The 18,856-nt window shown below is 40.8% G+C and overlaps 1 protein-coding gene across 1 annotated transcript in view; it reads right to left on the bottom strand.

Annotated features, from left to right (window-relative positions):
- Window positions 1-18,856, bottom strand: part of ANKRD22 (ankyrin repeat domain 22) — a 44,513-nt gene that overhangs the window by 6,853 nt on the left and 18,804 nt on the right. The window contains exons 2-4 of the mRNA XM_089692785.1: window positions 17,790-17,981; window positions 14,374-14,481; window positions 6,696-6,773 (exon numbers count right to left, since the gene is read on the bottom strand). Coding sequence (XP_089548911.1) covers window positions 6,696-6,773; window positions 14,374-14,481; window positions 17,790-17,981 — 378 coding nt within the window. The remainder of the gene's footprint in view (window positions 1-6,695; window positions 6,774-14,373; window positions 14,482-17,789; window positions 17,982-18,856) is intronic.

Here is an 18,856-nt window from a genome sequence, read left to right as displayed (position 1 = left end):
ACGGCAGGAATCAGATTCATGTTGCGGCTCGGTGCGGCCCCTGGCCCCATTCACTATGACAGGTTGCCAGCGGACGCAGCTGTTCGCGGTTCTCTGCATAGCCAATCACCACCTAAGGTAGTTGCTGGCTGTGTGGACACCTGCGAACAGCTGCAGGTACATTGTCATTGTGAACGGGGCCAGGGGCCGCACCTAGCCGCTGAGATTCTGGCCACTATGATTCGCACTGGCCCTAATCGCTGGTGTGAATGTAGCCTCAGGCACATGGAAAATAAATATTTTTTATGTGCCTCGTTCATACTACCACACTGCAATGAAGTGCGGTGTGCTACATAAAATGTCGATACGCTGCATTTTTACCCAATGCCACATCACCATACCGCAGCACACTGTGGTGCATATGCTTTAATAAAGTAGCATTTTGTTATACTTTCATAATGCTAAAGTGAAATTCAACTCTAATGCTAACTGTTCTTAAAAATGTTCCCTCCCCCTCCTTCGACCTATCCTGTCCACCTTTTGTAAAAATGATGTGTGTAATTTTTTTTTAAGTCCACTTTGGTCACGTTAAACCTTCACCTCCGGCTCCCTTGTGACAGTGTACAGCTGCTGCAGGGGAGAGGAGAAAACACCAAATTACTGAGTTTTGGGAGCCTATGGGTGACATCATGGTTCCTGGAATTCCCAGTCATTGTTGAGCACTGACACAGGGGAGCTGGAGCTGCAGGATCATGTGACTGGACCAGAGAGGACAAAAAAAAATTAAGTACAAGCATACCTCGGTTTACGAACGCCTTGGTTAACGTAATTTTCAGTTTACGAATGAAAATAATGACTCAGTTTACGAATGTTTTTGCAATACGAACGGATTAATTGGTTTTCAATGCATTTACGATTTTTTTTTAATCATGTCCCTGTACAGTACTATGTCTTTCAAGTGCACTTCATAAAGAGTTTTGAACAGATAAGACTGACTTTTCTGACCTCCAAAACAGATTAATTGGTTTTCAATGAATTTATTAATTTTATTTCGCAATACGAACTGATTAATTGGTTTTCAATGCATTTACAAATTCATTTTTAATCATGTCCCTGTACAGTATTTATGCATTTAAAGTGCACTTTATAAAGAGTTTTGAACAGATAAGATTTACTTTTTTATGACCTCCGGAACGGATTAATTGGTTTTCAGTGTATTCCAATGGGAAACCGTGTTTTGGTTTACAAATTTTTCGCAATACGAAAAGTCCCGGAGAACACATTAAATTCGTAAACCGAGGTATGCCTGCATAAGGTAAGTATACTGATCCTTTTTACACAGGGATGCCAGGCTAGGGAGAGGTAGGAAGCAGGGAACATTTTTAAAACTAGTTAGTGTAAGTCTCAATCTCCACTTTAAGAAAAAAAGAAACTGCAATGTTCTGTAACAACGCATCACACCTTCTTTCACTGCCCCTCTACAATGGAACACCAGCCAGCAGCTTGTAACCATGCAGGATGATGTTGAGGGGCCCTCATGGTAAACATAACCACTTGCCCTCCAGAAGATTTAACCCCCCTTCCTGACCAGGCCACTTTTTGCAATACGGCGCTGCATTCCTTTAACTGACAATTGCGCAGTCATGCAACGCTGTACCCAAATGAAATTTGTCTTTTTCCCCCACAAATAAAAAAAGTTCTTTTGGTGGTATTTGATCACCTCTACAATTTTTACTACTTGTGCTATAAACAAAAAAACACTACCAATTTTGGAAAAAAAAAACCTATTTTTTATTTTCTGCTACAAAACATCCAATAAAAAAATGTAAAAATCAAGTTTCTGTATATATTTAGGCCAAAATGTTTTCTGCGGTGATAAGCAACTTATAGCGGACTACGATACTGCGGCGGACATTTTTACACTGCCTTTGTGGGAACCAGTGACACTAATAAAAAGCGTTTAACATCTAGGGTGATCAAAGGGTTAAGTGTGTGCCTAGCAATGTGCTTGGTGTACACTAGGTGGTGCTTTTACTATGGGATGTGATGGATTGTGTTCTCAGGTCTGCAGAGACACAGGATTCATGACTACTTCCTGTCACAACAGAACTGTATCTATGTAAACAGATGCAGCTGTGTTCTGCCTCCCTACCCAATGATCTGAAGGTGCCAGTGAGCAACTAGTCACCGAGACTTGTAGATCGGTTTGTGCTGTGACATTTCACAGCAGAAGCAATCCTCCTGCGGCACGCGTGCCCCTGTGGTGAAAGTGCAAAATCAGGTGTCTGTATGTATGTGTATATATACATATATATATATATATATATATATATATATATATACACACACATACACATACACACACACACACACACACACACACACACATACATACATACACACACACACACACAAACACACATATGTTTTTGCACCGGAATGCCGCCCTGTAGCAGTAAAACTGCTATAGGGTGGATGATAAGTGGTTATAAAGGTCTTTCTTTTTTTTTTTTAAACAAACATGTTATACGTACCTGCTCTGTGCAATGGTTTTGCACAGAGCAGACCCAATCCTCCCCTTCTCAATTCCCCTGCTGGCATTCCTGGCTCCTCCCTGTTGAGTACCCCCAGAGCAAGCTGCTTGCTCTGGGGGCACTTGTGCATGCTCACTGTAGAGCAACCTCTGTGTGTCTATGGGACTCTCAGAGCATGGCTCAGGCTGCCCCCAGCTCCCTCCTCACTGGCTGTGATTGACAGCAGCTGGAGCCAATTGCTTCATTCTTGTGTTAAAGCTTTGTAAATCGAGTCTTATGTTTAAAAAAAAAAAAAACAGGTAATAAAACATACCGGCTGTTTTGAAAGAATACAGAAGGATGGAGTAGAAAGATATACATCATGTTATATTGTAAAGAAGTTACACATAGCATACAGTGAGGTTTTATTTTTTGTTTTGATGCAAGAAATTAAACTTTTAAATAGTCTCTTAGAGGAGCTGGATATCATTACTTTGGGGACCAATATCCCATCTAATGCACCTAATACACAATGGACCTAAACTACATACAGCTGCTTAATGTGTTTCTGTCAGCACAAGAGATCACTACTACCAATAAATCACTATTAGCCAGCTGGGGCACTTGTGAGCTGATGCTACATTAGGCTCGAGGCTCTTTCCCAGATTAGTGTGTCAGATGGTGGGTATGATAGTCTCAAAACAAGATCAGAAAGAAAGAATTGTAGAACATGACTGGTATTTTCAGAAAACTATCCTAATGTGTCCACTAAAAGGTTGTATCTGGTGGGCTGAACCATCTGGCTTCTTATATTTCTTAGAAAATCCATTGGCAAACCTCTTTGTCTGTCTTCCTGTCCAACTTCCCAGTCATCCTGTTACATTCTCTATAATATTAGGCAAAATAAAAATTCATCCAGGAGCGTTGGACCCACTTGTAATGCCTTTGGTAAATGTAGAGCTCATGGAACCCAAGGACAAAAATTGGATCACCTTTGTTCCAAAGATACAGGCCTGAGGCTTGAAAGCTCTACATACAAAGTGTATGTTATCTCAACATATAGTGGGAAATATGTATCCCTTCCTACTGCCGAACATCTGTAGTGAACTGCAAGACCAGCATCTCTGCATCCATTTCCAGCCAGCCCAAACTGGAGTCCTTCCAGGAAGGTAGAGTATTGGGTTACTGCTTCTGCACAGGGACCCTCAATACTAAAGCTTTAAGCAGGGATCACATTGTTACAGCAGAAGCAATGTTTCAGAGCATCGCAGAACCCCTTCATCAGGCATGTGACAATGCGATAATCACATGCTCGATAAAGGGGTTCTGCGAGGCTTCGAAACATTGTTTCTGCTGTAACAATGTGATCACTGATTAAAGCTTTGGACCCATTTTGGAGATCCGTGGTGTGCTGCTGCCATTTTTTCGCTCTGATTATCTTCGGTTCCAAGTGATGGTCACTGCAGCACCTGTCTACAAACACATCCATTTCTACAGAAAGGTGTGCATTGGGAATATAATGCCAGCACCAGGAATAGTCACACGAACATAAATATGTTGAGTACACTGCAGTTTTCAGGGGGGCAATCATTTGCAGAACATTAAGTGTGAGATTGTTGGGTTGTTTTATTCCTGAGCAAGCGTTGCTGATTGTACTGATGTTTGGTGACAAAGCAGGAGACTTATCATACTGGTGGGACCACCATCTAGTCAACGGGCGCCTACTCTCGGCACTCGTTGGTAACCCAACTTTTTTCTCTCCTCATCCAAGGAATACCAACCTACCTGCTTAATAAAATCTTTGGTAAAAGAAAAACGGTCATTTACCAAAAGGTGGGGACAGGGTGAGGAAACTTTTGTAGGGAAGTGTGGTGGATTTTCAAACTACAAACTAGGCCCCTTCAAGGGCGAAATGTGAGATTGGACCTGGATTTACAACTATAAAACTTTTCCTCCCTCCCTTAATATGTTATCAGGAGCTCCTCTCCCCATAGAACGTTATCAACCTTCCCTGCTCCCTCCCTCGTCTATACATATATACAGTCATGTCCAAAAATATTGACACCCCTGCATTTGTCAGATAATGCACCACTTTGCCCAGAAAATTGTTGCAATTACAAATGTTTAGACATTCTCGGGTTTATTTCTTTTGTTTGTATTGTTATGACACTAAAATGGAGAAATAAAAAGCCAAATCAGACATTCCACGCAAAAACCCAAAAATGGACTGCGTAAGATTTTTGACACGTTCTCAAAATTGTAAGAAATAATTGCATTCCAAGTTTGTGATGCTCCTGTAAATTGTAATTAAACTCACCTGCTTCAATTAACAGGTGCTGACAATATACTGTAGAAATCACACGGGCAACCAGTTAAAATTGTGAAAAAAATTTACTCAACTTTTCTTTTGCGTGTCTGTGTGCTACATGGAGCATGGAGAAGAGAAAGAGCAGCAAAGAATTGTCTGAGGATTTGAGAACAAAAATTGTGGAAAAGCATGGACAATCTCAAGGTTACAAGTCCATCTCTAGAGATTATAATGCTCGTGTCCACTGTGTGCAACATTGTCAAGTTTACAGCCCATGGCGCTGTAGCTAATCTTCCTGGACGTGGAGAAAAGAGAAAAATTTTAAAATTGCAACAAAGGATTGTTTGAATGGGGAATAACGAACATTGATCAACTTTCAGACAAATTCAAGCTGACTTTAAAGTGGAGCTCCACCCAAAAGGTGAAGTTCCATTAAGGATTGGCACCTTTGGGGAGTACCCAAAATTGACAGGTACCCATTCCTGCTGCGATCCACTATGCAAGCAGAAGCTGAAGTTGTCCTCCTACCCTCCCTCCCCGTAGTCTTCTGGGACATGTGACAGCAATACTTGCCCACACTGAAGATGCTGGCATCTGGAACACCAGACGGCTGGTGAAACGTGCTGCGGGTAGGACACCGCGGGATTGTAGGACAGGTAAGTGGCTCTTTTTTTAAAAGTCAGCAGCTACAGTTTTTGTAGGGTACAACTGTGTCAGCTCGCATTATACATCACCATCTGAATGAAAAGAAACCCTATGGCGGGATACCCAGAAGGACCCCACTGCTGACACAGAAACAAAGCCAGATTGGGGTTTGCCAAAACTTACCTGGAGGAAGCCAAAATGCTTTTGGAAGAATGTGCTGTGGACAGGCAAAACAAAAATACAGCTTTTTGGTAAAGCCCATCATTCTACTGTTTTCAGAAAAAGAAATTAAGCCTTTAAAGAAAATAATAGTCCCTACAGTCAAACATGGTGGAAGTTCTCTAATGTTTTGGAGTTGCTTTGCTGCTTCAGGCACTAGATGTCTTGACCGTGAGCCTGGCATTATGAAATCTGAAGACTACCAAAGAATTCTGGGGTGCAATGTAGGGCCCAGTGTCAGAAAGTTGGGTCTCCATCAGAGGTCATGGGTCTTACAGCAGGACAATGACCCAAAGTACACTTCAAAAAGCACCCAGAAATGGTTTCAGACAAAGTGCTGGAGAGTACTGAACTGGCCAGCAATGAGTCCATATCTCAATCCCATAGAGCACCTGTGGAAAGATCTCAAAAACAGCAGTTGGGAAAAGGAACTCTTCCAATCTGAGAGACCTGGAGTAGTTGGTGAAAGAAGAGTGGTCCATAATTCCAGTAAAGAGGTGTAAGAAACTCATTGATGGTTACAGGAAGCAATTTATTTCAGTTATTGTTTCCAAGGGATGTACTACCAAATATTAAATTGAGGGTGCCAATAATTTTGTAGATGCAGCTGTTTGTATGGCCCTATTGATTCATATAGTGATGTGTTTAGATGCGTACAAAACTATATGCTGTATGCAATTAAACACAATATTTTAGATGCATGCTTGAATGAGCCCTTAATTTGAAAATGGTTTAGTTTACCTAAATTTATACAGTGGAAGCTGTTGAATGGATACTATATAGGAATATTTGAAAAGGTATGCTGTAAAATGCTGTTAAGAGATTGCTGATAATTCACAATGAAGAAAGATACTAAGTTGGCTTTCCAGTCTCTAACGTCTAATATAATCCTATACACAAAAAAATATTAGAATAAAAAAACTACCTTTGACATTTTTATCAGGCAACAATCCTCTCATTACACAATGACAACATAAAACGTGTGAACATAGCATGACAATACAATATTCAGCTGATTTTCTATGACCTACGTTGTCTGCAGCATTGACATCAACACCTGAGTGCAGTAAGATGTTGATCAGCCTCTCATTCTGTTTGCTCTTTGAAATCTGTAAAAGGACACATTAAAAAAGTGTGATCACAATTATTCCAGAAACTTTCATTCCCTTGAATAATAAATATAGAAAAGTATCCTGTGATAAACTGGGATTGCAAAATATCTTAATGCATTTTTTTCATCTTTTATCTGTATGGTGCTTGAGTAGTACCTGTGATTCTTTTTACATTTGAACAGTTACATTTTCAGGACAAGCTTTCAGGGCATTCCCCTATTCTTGGAGTAAAAAGAATAAAACATCCCAAAAGCTTGTCCTGAAAAAAGGTACCTGATAGTGGCAATACAAAAAACAAATATCACAGGCTGTATTAAACGGTTTCATCTTACATGGATGATATACAGTACAATAGATGCATGAGGAATATGACAGTTCTATTCTTCTAGAATAAGAATAGACATTTATTGGGATCAGGGGCAGACTGACCATTTGAGCACTCGGGCACTGCCCGTGGGCCCGGAGTCCGTAGGGGGCCCCATGAGATGCTCCGGTACCTTTTTATAGGCTTTTTTGGGTATGGGCGAGGACACGGGGCCCCATGATCCCCTATTGCCCGGGGCCCCATGAGTTATCAGTAGAGATGAGCGAATCGAACTAGGCGAACCGGAATTCGAGTCGAATTTCAGGAAATATTCGATTCGTGTCGAAACCGAAATTTTGCCTACTTCGGGTGCGCGAATCGAACATTTCCCGATCAGCCGGCAAAAGTGTCCCTGCAGTGAGCTCCGCTATTTCTGACAGTTCTCTGACAGAAGGAACACATGTTTAGCGGTTGAAACATTGTATCTATTAGTTTACATTTAGGATACAGATGTTTCAACCACTGTACATGTGAAGAAGTTGTGAGAGAACTGTCAGAAATAGAGGAACTCTGCACATACACTTTTTGCCGGCTTGGAATTATTCTTCTTTTCATCCTACTTCTTCTTCTTCTTCATCCTCAGAAGAAGAGGATGAGGATGAGGATGAAGAAGAAGAAGAAGAAGAAGAAGAAGAAGAAGAAGAAGAAGAAGAAGAAGAAGAAGAAGAAGAAGAAGAAGAAGTAGGATGAAAAGAAGAATAATTCCAAGCCGGCAAAAAGTGTATGTGCAGAGTTCCTCTATTTCTGACAGTTCTCTCACAGCTTCTTCACATGTACAGCGGTTGAAACATCTGTATCCTAAATGGAAACTAATAGATACAATTTGTATCTATTAGTTTCCATTTAGGATACAGATATTTCAACCGCTGTACATGTGAAGAAGCTGTGAGAGAACTGTCAGAAATAGAGGAACTCTGCACATACACTTTTTGCCGGCTTGGCATTATTCTTCTTTTCATTCTTCTTCCTCATCCTCATCCTCATCCTCTTCTTCTGAGGATGAGGATGAAGAAGAAGAAGAAGAAGAAGTAGGATGAAAAGAAGAATAATTCCAAGCCGGCAAAAAGTGTATGTGCAGAGTTCCTCTATTCTGCAGATACACTTAGAGGAGCTCTGCAGATACACTTAGAGGAGCTCTGCAGATACACTTAGAGGAGCTCTGCACATACACTTTTTGCCGGCTTGGAATTAATCTTATTTTCATCCTACTTCTTCTTCTTCTTCTTCTTCTTCTTCTTCTTCTTCATCCTCATCCTCAGAAGAAGAAGAGGATGAGGATGAGGATGAAGAAGAAGAAGAAGAAGTAGGATGAAAATAAGAATAATTCCAAACCGGAAAAAAGTGTATGTGCAGAGCTCCTCTAAGTGTATCTGCAGAGCTCCTCTAAGTGTATCTGCAGAATAGAGGAACTCTGCACATACACTTTTTGCCGGAAACCGCTGTATGGAGTGAATGTCCCAGAACTGTCAGAAATAGACTATTTATGACAGTTCTGGGACATTCACTGCATACAGCTGTTTTAACCGCTGTATGGAGGGAATGTCATGGAACTGTCAGAAATAGACTATTAATGACAGTTCTGGGACTGTCCTTCAATGCAGCGGTTGAAACATTGTATGTATTTGTTTCCATAAATGGATCCATTTATGGAAACAAATACATACAATGTTTCAACCGCTGTATGGAAGGACAGTCCCACAACTGTCATTAATAGTCTATTTCTGACAGTTCCATGACATTCCCTCCATACAGCGGTTAAAACAGCTGTATGGAGTGAATGTCCCAGATCTATCAGAAATAGACTATTTATGACAGTTCTGGGACATTCACTGCATACAGCTGTTTTAACCGCTGTATGGAGGGAATGTCATGGAACTGTCAGAAATAGACTATTAATGACAGTTCTGGGACTGTCCTTCCATGCAGCGGTTGAAACATTGTATGTATTTGTTTCCATAAATGGATCCATTTATGGAAACAAATACATACAATGTTTCAACCGCTGCATGGAAGGACAGTCCCAGAACTGTCATTAATAGTCTATTTCTGACAGTTCTATGACATTCCCTCCATACAGCGGTTGAAACCGCTGTATGGAGTGAATGTCCCAGAACTGTCAGAAATAGACAGAAACTGTCACAGAACTGTCCTTCTTCTCATCCTTCTCCTTCTTCTCATCCTTCTTCTCATCCTTCTTCTCATCCTTCTCCTTCTTCTCATCCTTCTCCTTCTTCTCATCCTTCTCCTTCTGCTCATCCTTCTCATCCTTCTCCTTCTTCTCATCCTTCTCCTTCTCCTTCTTCTCATCCTTCTCCTTCTCCTTCTTCTCATCCTTCTCCTTCTCATCCTTCTCCTCCTTCTTCTCATCCTTCTCCTTCTTCTCATCCTTCTCCTTCTCCTTCTTCTCATCCTTCTCCTTCTCCTTCTCATCCTTCTCCTTCTTCTCATCCTTCTCCTTCTCCTCATCCTTTTTCTTCTCATCCTTCTCCTTCTCCTTCTTCTCATCCTTCTTCTTCTCATCCTTCTCCTTCTTCTCATCCTTCTCCTTCTTCTCATCCTTCTCCTTCTTCTCATCCTTCTCCTTCTCCTTCTTCTCTTCCTTCTCCTTCTTCTCATCCTTCTTCTTCTCATCCTTCTTCTTCTCATCCTTCTCCTCCTTCTTCTCATCCTTCTTCTCATCCTTCTTCTTCTCATCCTTCTCCTTCTTCTCATCCTTCTCCTTCTTCTCATCCTTCTCCTTCTTCTCATCCTTCTCCTTCTTCTCATCCTTCTCCTTCTTCTCATCCTTCTCCTTCTTCTCATCCTTCTCCTTCTCATCCTTCTCCTTCTCCTTCTTCTCATCCTTCTCCTTCTCATCCTTCTCCTTCTTCTCATCCTTCTCCTTCTTCTCATCCTTCTCCTTCTTCTCCTTCTTCTCATCATTCTCCTTCTTCTCATCATTCTCCTTCTTCTCATCCTTCTCCTTCTTCTCATCCTTCTTCTCATCCTTCTTCTCATCCTTCTCCTTCTTCTCATCCTTCTCCTTCTCCTTCTTCTCATCCTTCTCCTTCTTCTCATCCTTCTCCTTCTTCTCATCCTTCTCCTTCTCATCCTTCTCCTTCTTCTCTTCCTTCTCCTTCTTCTCATCCTTCTTCTTCTCATCCTTCTCCTCCTTCTTCTCATCCTTCTTCTTCTCATCCTTCTCCTTCTTCTCATCCTTCTCCTTCTCCTTCTTCTCATCCTTCTCCTTCTTCTCATCCTTCTCCTTCTTCTCATCCTTCTCCTTCTCCTTCTTCTCATCCTTCTCCTTCTCCTTCTTCTCTTCCTTCTCCTTCTTATCATCCTTCTCCTTCTCATCATTCTCCTTCTTATCATCCTTCTCCTTCTTCTCATCATTCTCCTTCTTCTCATCCTTCTCCTTCTTCTCATCCTTCTTCTCATCCTTTTCCTTCTTCTCATCCTTCTTCTTCTCATCCTTCTTCTCATCCTTCTCTTTCTTCTCATCCTTCTCCTTCTCCTTCTTCTCATCCTTCTCCTTCTTCTCATCCTTCTCCTTCTCCTTCTCATCCTTCTCCTTATTCTCATCCTTCTTCTTCTCATCCTTCTCCTTCTCATCCTTCTCCTTCTCATCCTTCTCCTTCTCCTTCTTCTCATCCTTCTCCTTCTCATCCTTCTCCTTCTCCTTCTTCTCATCCTTCTCCTTCTCCTTCTTCTCATCCTTCTCCTTCTCCTTCTTCTCATCCTTCTCCTTCTTCTCATCCTTCTCCTTCTCCTTCTTCTCATCCTTCTCCTTCTCCTTCTTCTCATCCTTCTCCTTCTCCTTCTCCTTCCTCATCTCCAAGGGCATTTAAATTAAAGGTACAGTGTTCTGCACTAATTTAAAGGCTCTCTGAAGCCTAGAAACCCTTTAAATAAGTCATCTTCGTAGCGGAGAAATTCGCATCGAATCAAATTTCACACTGGAATTCGCCGAATCAGCCGAATCGAATTTTTCATTTCTTCGCTCATCTCTAGTTATCAGTCCGCCCCTGATTGGGATACAAAGTTCTTGTTGTGCTATACCATTTGCTAATTGCTGCTTATTTTCATATTTCCATATTAAAACTGATAACATAATTTAGGTCCCTGCTACTTCACAAGTGTTCCTACAGCACTGTATATGTGACTCACTGCATATTGGGATAGCCACCTGGGGCACTTTTGAAGATCCTGACAATTTGAGCATTGAGGTTTTATGGTGTTCCTATAACTAATGAGGGCAGACTAGGTAGATGAGATGGGATAGCATAAGATAGGATATTTATGGCCTCTTCTTCTCAGCATGATATAGTTGTTAATGGCAGGAAGACATGATATATAGTAGCTACCACTAACTCCCAAAGATGGTAAAGCAGGGACAGTGCAGGCAACAAATTGTTCTTGATATTTAGTATTGGAAATTGATTATTTTCCCCCATCCTCTGGAACTCTCTACCCCAATTTATCAGACAATCGCCTACTCTGCTCACTTTTAGGCGATCTCTGAAAACCTCTCTTCAGGGAAGCCTATCCTGCCCTCAGCTAATAGAATCTTCTACTCCTACCAGTCCATCCCTCACAGTTATTACCTTTTGTTCCACTAACCCCTCCCTCAGATTATAAGCTCCAAGGAGCAGGGCCCTTCTATCCCTCTTGTATTGAACTGTATTGTCTCCCTTTATATTGTAAAGTGCTTAGCAAACTGTTGGCGCTATAAAAACTGTATAATAAAAATAATTAGGTAATATTTGAAGATATTTAATCATTGGATTAGTTTTCTGGCAGAATTGTATGTACACATAGACATGCATTCAGTCATATCCAACTCTTGGTGATTTGTAGGAAGGTGCAGCGTGCGTTGGCGGCAGTAAAGACACAGAGTCCAGATGGAATAAAATGTGGAAATTGTATTGAAGAGAATGCCATATTGTAAACACCCTAGGCGGGATTCCAGGAATCACTGCAAGGGAAACACTCTCCGTTCCAATGCAGAGAGGCAGCAGGAGACAATGTGCTGACAGCATCTGTTTCAGAGGGCAAAGTATGGCCTGGTCGGTCCAGTTCCAATGGGGAGGCTTCCTTGAAGGATGGCAGAGCCTTATCCTGTCCCTTTTCATCTTTAACCTTTCCCTGCCTCTAATCACTTTCCCTCACAGGCATGGTCTCTATCCCTGCACTAACCAGTTAACCAAAGCATGCCAAAGCCCAGGGGCTGGGACCTATAAAGACTCTGCTGACCCAAGATGGCCTCCAGAGGTCAACGGTCCTTCCAAGAGCCAGGAAACCAGAGAAACTCCCCATAGAGTTTCCCTGGACTTGGCAACTGCCTATAGATTGTTTTCCTGAACCTTCCCCAATGGCTTGGCACCAGCATGCAGAATATGATAAACCATGTGCATAGCCAATTTGTACACATGTACTAAACCATTTTAGACAACAGCTGATTAACCTAGCATGTTTTTGGACTGGCAAAGGAAGCCAAGTACCTGGAGAAGATCAACAGGAACATGCAATCTGTATGCAAGAGGCAGAATTACAAGCACCTTTATTTTTATATTATGTGATGTTTCACTAAAATTTGAACTTGAGAAGCAGATAACCCGTGCCATATTTACAAAATGTGTGGTACAGTGTTGTTGTATATGTTGTGTGTGGTCATGCATGGTGATTAAAAAGGGCGGACACTCAATGAACAAGGGGTGGAACAATATTGTGTGTGGCAGGAAGAGTTTATTCAATACTCTGAAGTAATCCTTAGGTTTAGGTAACCCCTGTAGCAATTGTGCACACAGATAGATGTGGTCATCCATCTTGCTAAGGATCCTCCATCTTGTACCATTCTCTCCCTCCAATCCCCCTCCCTCAGGAATGTGGTCTGTATGTATGCGGAGATCAACGGCATCAGGCCCAGCAGGGTAGCTTCATGGTTATAAACCCCAGTTAGCCTGGGCCCAGTATGTCTGTGAGACTCTTGCTTGATGCTAATCGTAAAACCATAAACCCCGTCAGTCACTGGACTTCAAAAGACATTACGAAATAGCCGCAAAACAGACAGCACATTTAAAACCCACTTTTCCATATAATTTAATATCTGAAGATAGGAAATAATTACAATCAAGCTAAGCATATATTCGGATAGCTCAGTTTAATGTGAGACGCCTGATATCTTACACCCCTAGTTGAAGTCTACAGGAGAGCAGAAAGCCATATAGTTCTAGCTGGAATAGTAAGATATGGCATGTTTGAGATCTAGACATTCAGCAAATGATTCTGCATATTAATCTACTAGTGTCTAGGCTGCTACATGTACCTAGGGAAGGTTATTGACCATGGTATAACTTGGGAGGGATTTGGTCATAGCCTGAGTTCCCCCTGTCTAAACACCCCTCCCCAAATGAGGCGATTGGTTCTCTGCTTTAAGGAGACACCCTGCTGAGTTCCTAGAAAAGAGGCTGTTATGATTGGAGCAGTGAGTTGAAGAATTCTCCATTTTAACATCGGAACCAACTTTGGGAGAAAAGACACCCTTTTGCTCAAGACCCTTGAATCTGCTTAACACAGGACTTTTGTCAAGTACTCTACCTCTCTAAATTTCTGTTATCTCCCTGTTGTGTTATTGCTCTCTGTATATACATACACACACACATCTTTTTTCTGTAAATACTTTTATTGCACCATTTTGACCTTTTTAGTAATAAATCTTTTCTGAAAAGTGTCGAACTGTTTCTAAAGCTCTTTAATACAAACTAAGAATCCCTGTCTCTGAAGAGCTCTACTGTGTTTTAAACCTCTATATACATCTGCCTGCGGTCACAGTGTGTATACAGACAATTATTCAATCATCATAGTGTTATTGCTAATATTGGCGCATTTCCTCCTTTTCTCTACAAAAAAGGCGGTGGTGGCAGTGTGAAGGGTTAATTGCATAATTAACCTGACCCAGTAACAATTGCTCTCAGGCTGTTGGCACATAGAATGTGGTCCATTAACTGGAAAATCTTGGTGCAGGGTGCAGCTGAGTGTGGCATTGTTACGCACGTGACAGCGCGGTTTTAGATTGGCTAGTCCTTCAGTCACGAGTTAGTGAGAAGGGCTGAGGGTCTGATGCCGTGATCGTCACAACCCCCTCATGGCCTGATCCTTACCTGAATGTAGTAGGCGATGCACAAATTGGTCTGAGTATGGCTACCAGTAGTTGTAGAAACACAACCCAATCAAAACCTTTTCTATACTCACCATGATAACATATCCAATGAGCATAACTGGCATCAGGATTACAATCAATAAATAGTCCAGGAAACTGAACCTTTTCCTTACAGCATAGTGCAAACATGTCCTTTCTTTCTGTAATCAGATAAGAAGAAATGGCATTCAGTTGAAATGTCAGCATGTCACCTTCAGTTACCATTGAATGTAATCTAAATGTATGTTTGATTTGTGGTTAACACTAGTATTGACAATGGAAAGTGTAGCAAAGAGAGACTGGTTGGTAAAGGCATTTTAATACAAATGAGGGAAAAGGGATTGTTCATATTAAAGTATATTGGTAATCTAAGAACAGAACAACCTAAAGGCAAACAAAAGTATTTGGCAATTAGAAACAATCTTTCACTGATCTGTCAGGGCATGGGAAGTTCTTGAGGCTGTAGACAGATCAGAAGAGCTCAGTGTTTTAGTGGGATGTGGTTCCAGCACCAGAATTCCATTGGAATAAAGTTTCCATATAAGCAAAGGAAAATGCATAAACATGCCAATAAGTGCAGCAATCAAATCAAGACAAAGGAACACCAGTTAATCAATAACCTTCCTCCACCTTGCAATGTTGGTAAGCATCGATATATTCCAAAGGCAACAGAAAATCATAATTAAAAGCAAGATTCTATGATATGATATAAAAATATTAAAGCAGAATTGTATGCAAATATAAAATACCTAATTTTACCTAATCAAAGTGTTTTAAATAGTCCCTCAGACTGTTTTTATTTAGCCACCTATCGTTTTCTATACTACAAGATTTAGTTAGGGAGCGTCAGAACTACCAGTAAATCAGCTGTTACTACTTTGCACAGGAAGCAGGCTGATAGAAGGGGAGAGCACAGAGCTGACATCAGTAGTTTGTTGCTGCTCTTTAACAGTCCAGTCACAGGCTGTGGAGGACCTTGAAAAAGATCTCCATTTCTTTATTCCTCCAGCACAGCGCTGCCAATGTGCCAGGATAAGAAAATCTCAGTGCAATGAAATACCAAAAATCGTTTCAGGAAAACATTCACATTCATTATACAGGAAAATGAAGATGGGGCTGGAGTTAGTGCTGGCTTTAATTCCCCCAAAGAATGCCCATAAATTGGGCTTCAGTCTGGGGTGGAACTACAGCCAGCAGAAACAGAAAAAAAAGATGTGCTATTACAGCACAATGGACAGTGTGGGAGCAAGTGTTTCCTGCACTTGGTCCCCTAGATTATTCCAAGTATATACAGTGCATATAAAAGTCTACACACCCCTGTTAAAATGTCAGGTTTCCGTAATGTAAAAAAATGACACAAAAATAAATAATTTCAGAACTTTTCCCATCTTTAACCACTTGCCCTCCTGAGGATTTACCCCCACTTCTTGACCAGGCAATTTGTGCGTTATTTTAACTGACAATTGCACGGTCATGCAGCACCCAAATGAAATTTACGTCCTTTTGTCCCCACAAATTGAGCTTTCTTTCAGTGCTATTTGATTGCCTATGCATTTTTTATTTTTTGCGGTTAAAAAAAAACAAAAAAAAAAAAACACAATTTTGAGAAAAAAAACAATATTTTTGGCTTTTTGCTATTAAACATGTCCAGTAAAAAAAATGTAAAAAAAATCAAATTTCGTCATAAATTTAGGCCAAAATGTATTCTGCTACATGTCTTTGCTAAAAAAAAAATCCCAATACATGTAAATTGGTTTACGTGGAAGTTATAGCGTTTACAAATGGCGGTATAGATACTGAAATTGTTTATTTTTACTAGTAATGGCAGCGATCAGCAACTTATAGCGGTACTGCGGCAGGCATTCTGACACTGGGGGGAACTGGCTTGGTGTCAATGACATCCCCAGTGACACCAATACAGTGATTAGTGCTAAAAAAAGTAAAAAAAAAAAAAACCATCGACACTGTACTAAGGGCACTGGGCAGGAAGGGGTTAACATGAGGGGCGATCAAAGGGTTAACTGTTTCACTGTAAGCTCTGTGTGTGTGCTTCACTGTAATCACACTGCTTTGGATGGCTGTGAAAACTGGTCTGGGAGGCTGCCAATAGACCTACAGCAACATTAAAGGAGCTGCAGGAGTATCTGGCAAGCACTGGCTGTGTGGTACATGTGACAACAATCTCCCGTATTCTTCATATGTCTGGGCTATGGGGTAGAGTGGCAAGATGGAAGCCTTTTCTTAGAAAAATATCCAAGTCTGGCTGCATTTTGCAAAAACACATCTGAAGCATGTGGGAAAATGTGTTATGGTCTGATGAAACCAAGGTTGAACTTTATGGCCATAATTCCAAAAGATATGTTTGGTGCAAAAACAACACTGCACAACACTAAAAGAACACCATACCCACAGTGAAGCATGGTGGTGGCAGCATCATGCTTTGGGGCTGTTTTTCTTCAGCTGGAACTGGGGCATTAGTCAAGGTAGAGGAATTATGAACAGTTCCAAATACCAGTCAATATTGACACAAAACCTTCAGGCTTCTGTTAGAAAGCTGAACATGAAGAGGAAATTCATCTTTCAGCATGACAACGACCCAAAGCATACATCCAACTAAACGATTTCAGTTTGTTGTTCAATTGAATTGTACAATTTATAGATTACAATAAAAGGTGGAAAAAGTTCTAAAATGATTTATCTTTGTCTCATTTTTTTACATAACAGAAACCTGACATTTTAACAGGGGTGTGTAGACGTTTTATATCCACTGTAGAGTTATCAATAGACAATGCATTTGTTTCATTCGGATGACATCACATGATGCAATATTAGTTCAGGCGCAAGGGAAAATTAATAAAATGTTCATATTTGTTTGATAATTTGGATAACTAATGGATTCGAAATTCGTTCCATTCGGTAATTCGGATGCACATGACACCAGTTGATATTGTCCAATCAGTTCACAGCATTACTTTTGGTGCGTTGGACTAGCGTCTGAAAAGATCAAATCCTTCCAAATTTGAGTCCGTTGATTCGATAATATATTGAAAATATAGCGATCTTCTGGAAAAACTGCAAAATTTTTTGAATCAACTCAGACCAATGAACATACAAAACAACTGCCAAAGAAACGAATTCCAAAAACTAAGCGGGTCAACATAATGAATATGATAAAACTAAATTCTGCAATGAACAAATACATCCGGAATGAAACATAAAATTTCTCCAGTACACGTCTAGTTATCAAGTCTTGGTAAGAAACAGATTAGTGCAGGATCCTGTTGGTCCAAATTGACCAGAAAAAAAGTCAGCTGTCATTTTTTTTGCACAAATGTTTGCAACAAAGCAAAATACCCAGAACAGACAACTTGAAACAAGAATAAAGTCAATAAATGTCATGTACTTTACAATATATTGGAATATGGTGGCTTATGAATGTTTCTACTTCTAGAAAATACTTTTTACTTACATCATTTCGGAGGTTTACATCTGCTTTCATAGACAGTAAATAATTGACCATTTTAATATGACCACGCCGACAGGCACATATCAGTGGAGTGTCACCACCAAAACTGTCCTTCACATTCACATTTTTGGGATCTTCTGTCAACAGGAGCTCAACCTCATTAACGTAATTTCCATATGCAGCTTGACAAATTGGCTGGTAAAAAAAACAAACAAAAAGAGTTAAGTCAATGACTGATGATGAACACTAATCTAAAAGCATTCTATTGTTTTACAATGAGGAGTGGTTGTATATGGTTTCTTCCATTCCTTTCACTATGCAGTCATCAGGGATCTGACATCCCAAATGTTACTGGCCAAACTTTCCGCAGCACAATCTTATTGTAAAATTTTCCTTTAAACTTACCAAAAAACATAAAATGAGTGTGACAGGAGTCACTTTGGGTGGGGGGCCCATGAAACCCAGCTCACTTTGGAGAGGTGGGGAGACCCCCGTCTCAGTTCTCCATATTCCTCTTATGTGTAAGTCACCCTGTGCCTGTTAGGGGTACAGGGTGATCTGTCCTAATACTGGGTGTGGGATTGTTGATTGTTTGATGTTACGTGGTTGCATCCCATTGTTCTATTGTGTGTCTGGCTTGGGAGTAAACTATTATGGGATGTATGCGTTTATGTGTAGTAGCTTGGTGGTAGTGGTGGTAGTGGTGGTGGTGGGGGGGGGTGTCTCCAGCATCTCTCCCTCCTGATGGGACTGTCTGTTGGTGTGTCTCTTGTCACATGTAGATTGCCCTGCCCTGTGTCATTATGCAGGGAGGGGGGGATTGTCCCCTTGAGTGTATATATCTTGTATCTGTGTTCAAATAAAGTAGTCTTGTATGGTCTGCTGTGGTGTCTGTTGGTGTTCGGACAGGGAAGCGGTAGTCTAACGGAAGTACCCAAGCGCAGTTTGGGTTCTGTTCCGTTACAATGAGATCAAATCTAAACAACACTTTCAATTTGTATCCAATCAGGCAGGCCCTTGCACCACATAGTTGAAGGTAAATCTAAAGGAGCTTGTACAGAAATTGTACA

Source organism: Staurois parvus, unplaced genomic scaffold (assembly GCF_062004578.1).
Source record: "Staurois parvus isolate SC_StPar_1 unplaced genomic scaffold, SC_StPar_1.0 ptg000604l, whole genome shotgun sequence".
In the NCBI taxonomy this organism is placed as follows: Eukaryota; Metazoa; Chordata; class Amphibia; order Anura; family Ranidae; genus Staurois; species Staurois parvus.
Note: the sequence above shows the minus strand (reverse complement) of the source record. Positions and strands in the feature narration are given on the sequence as shown.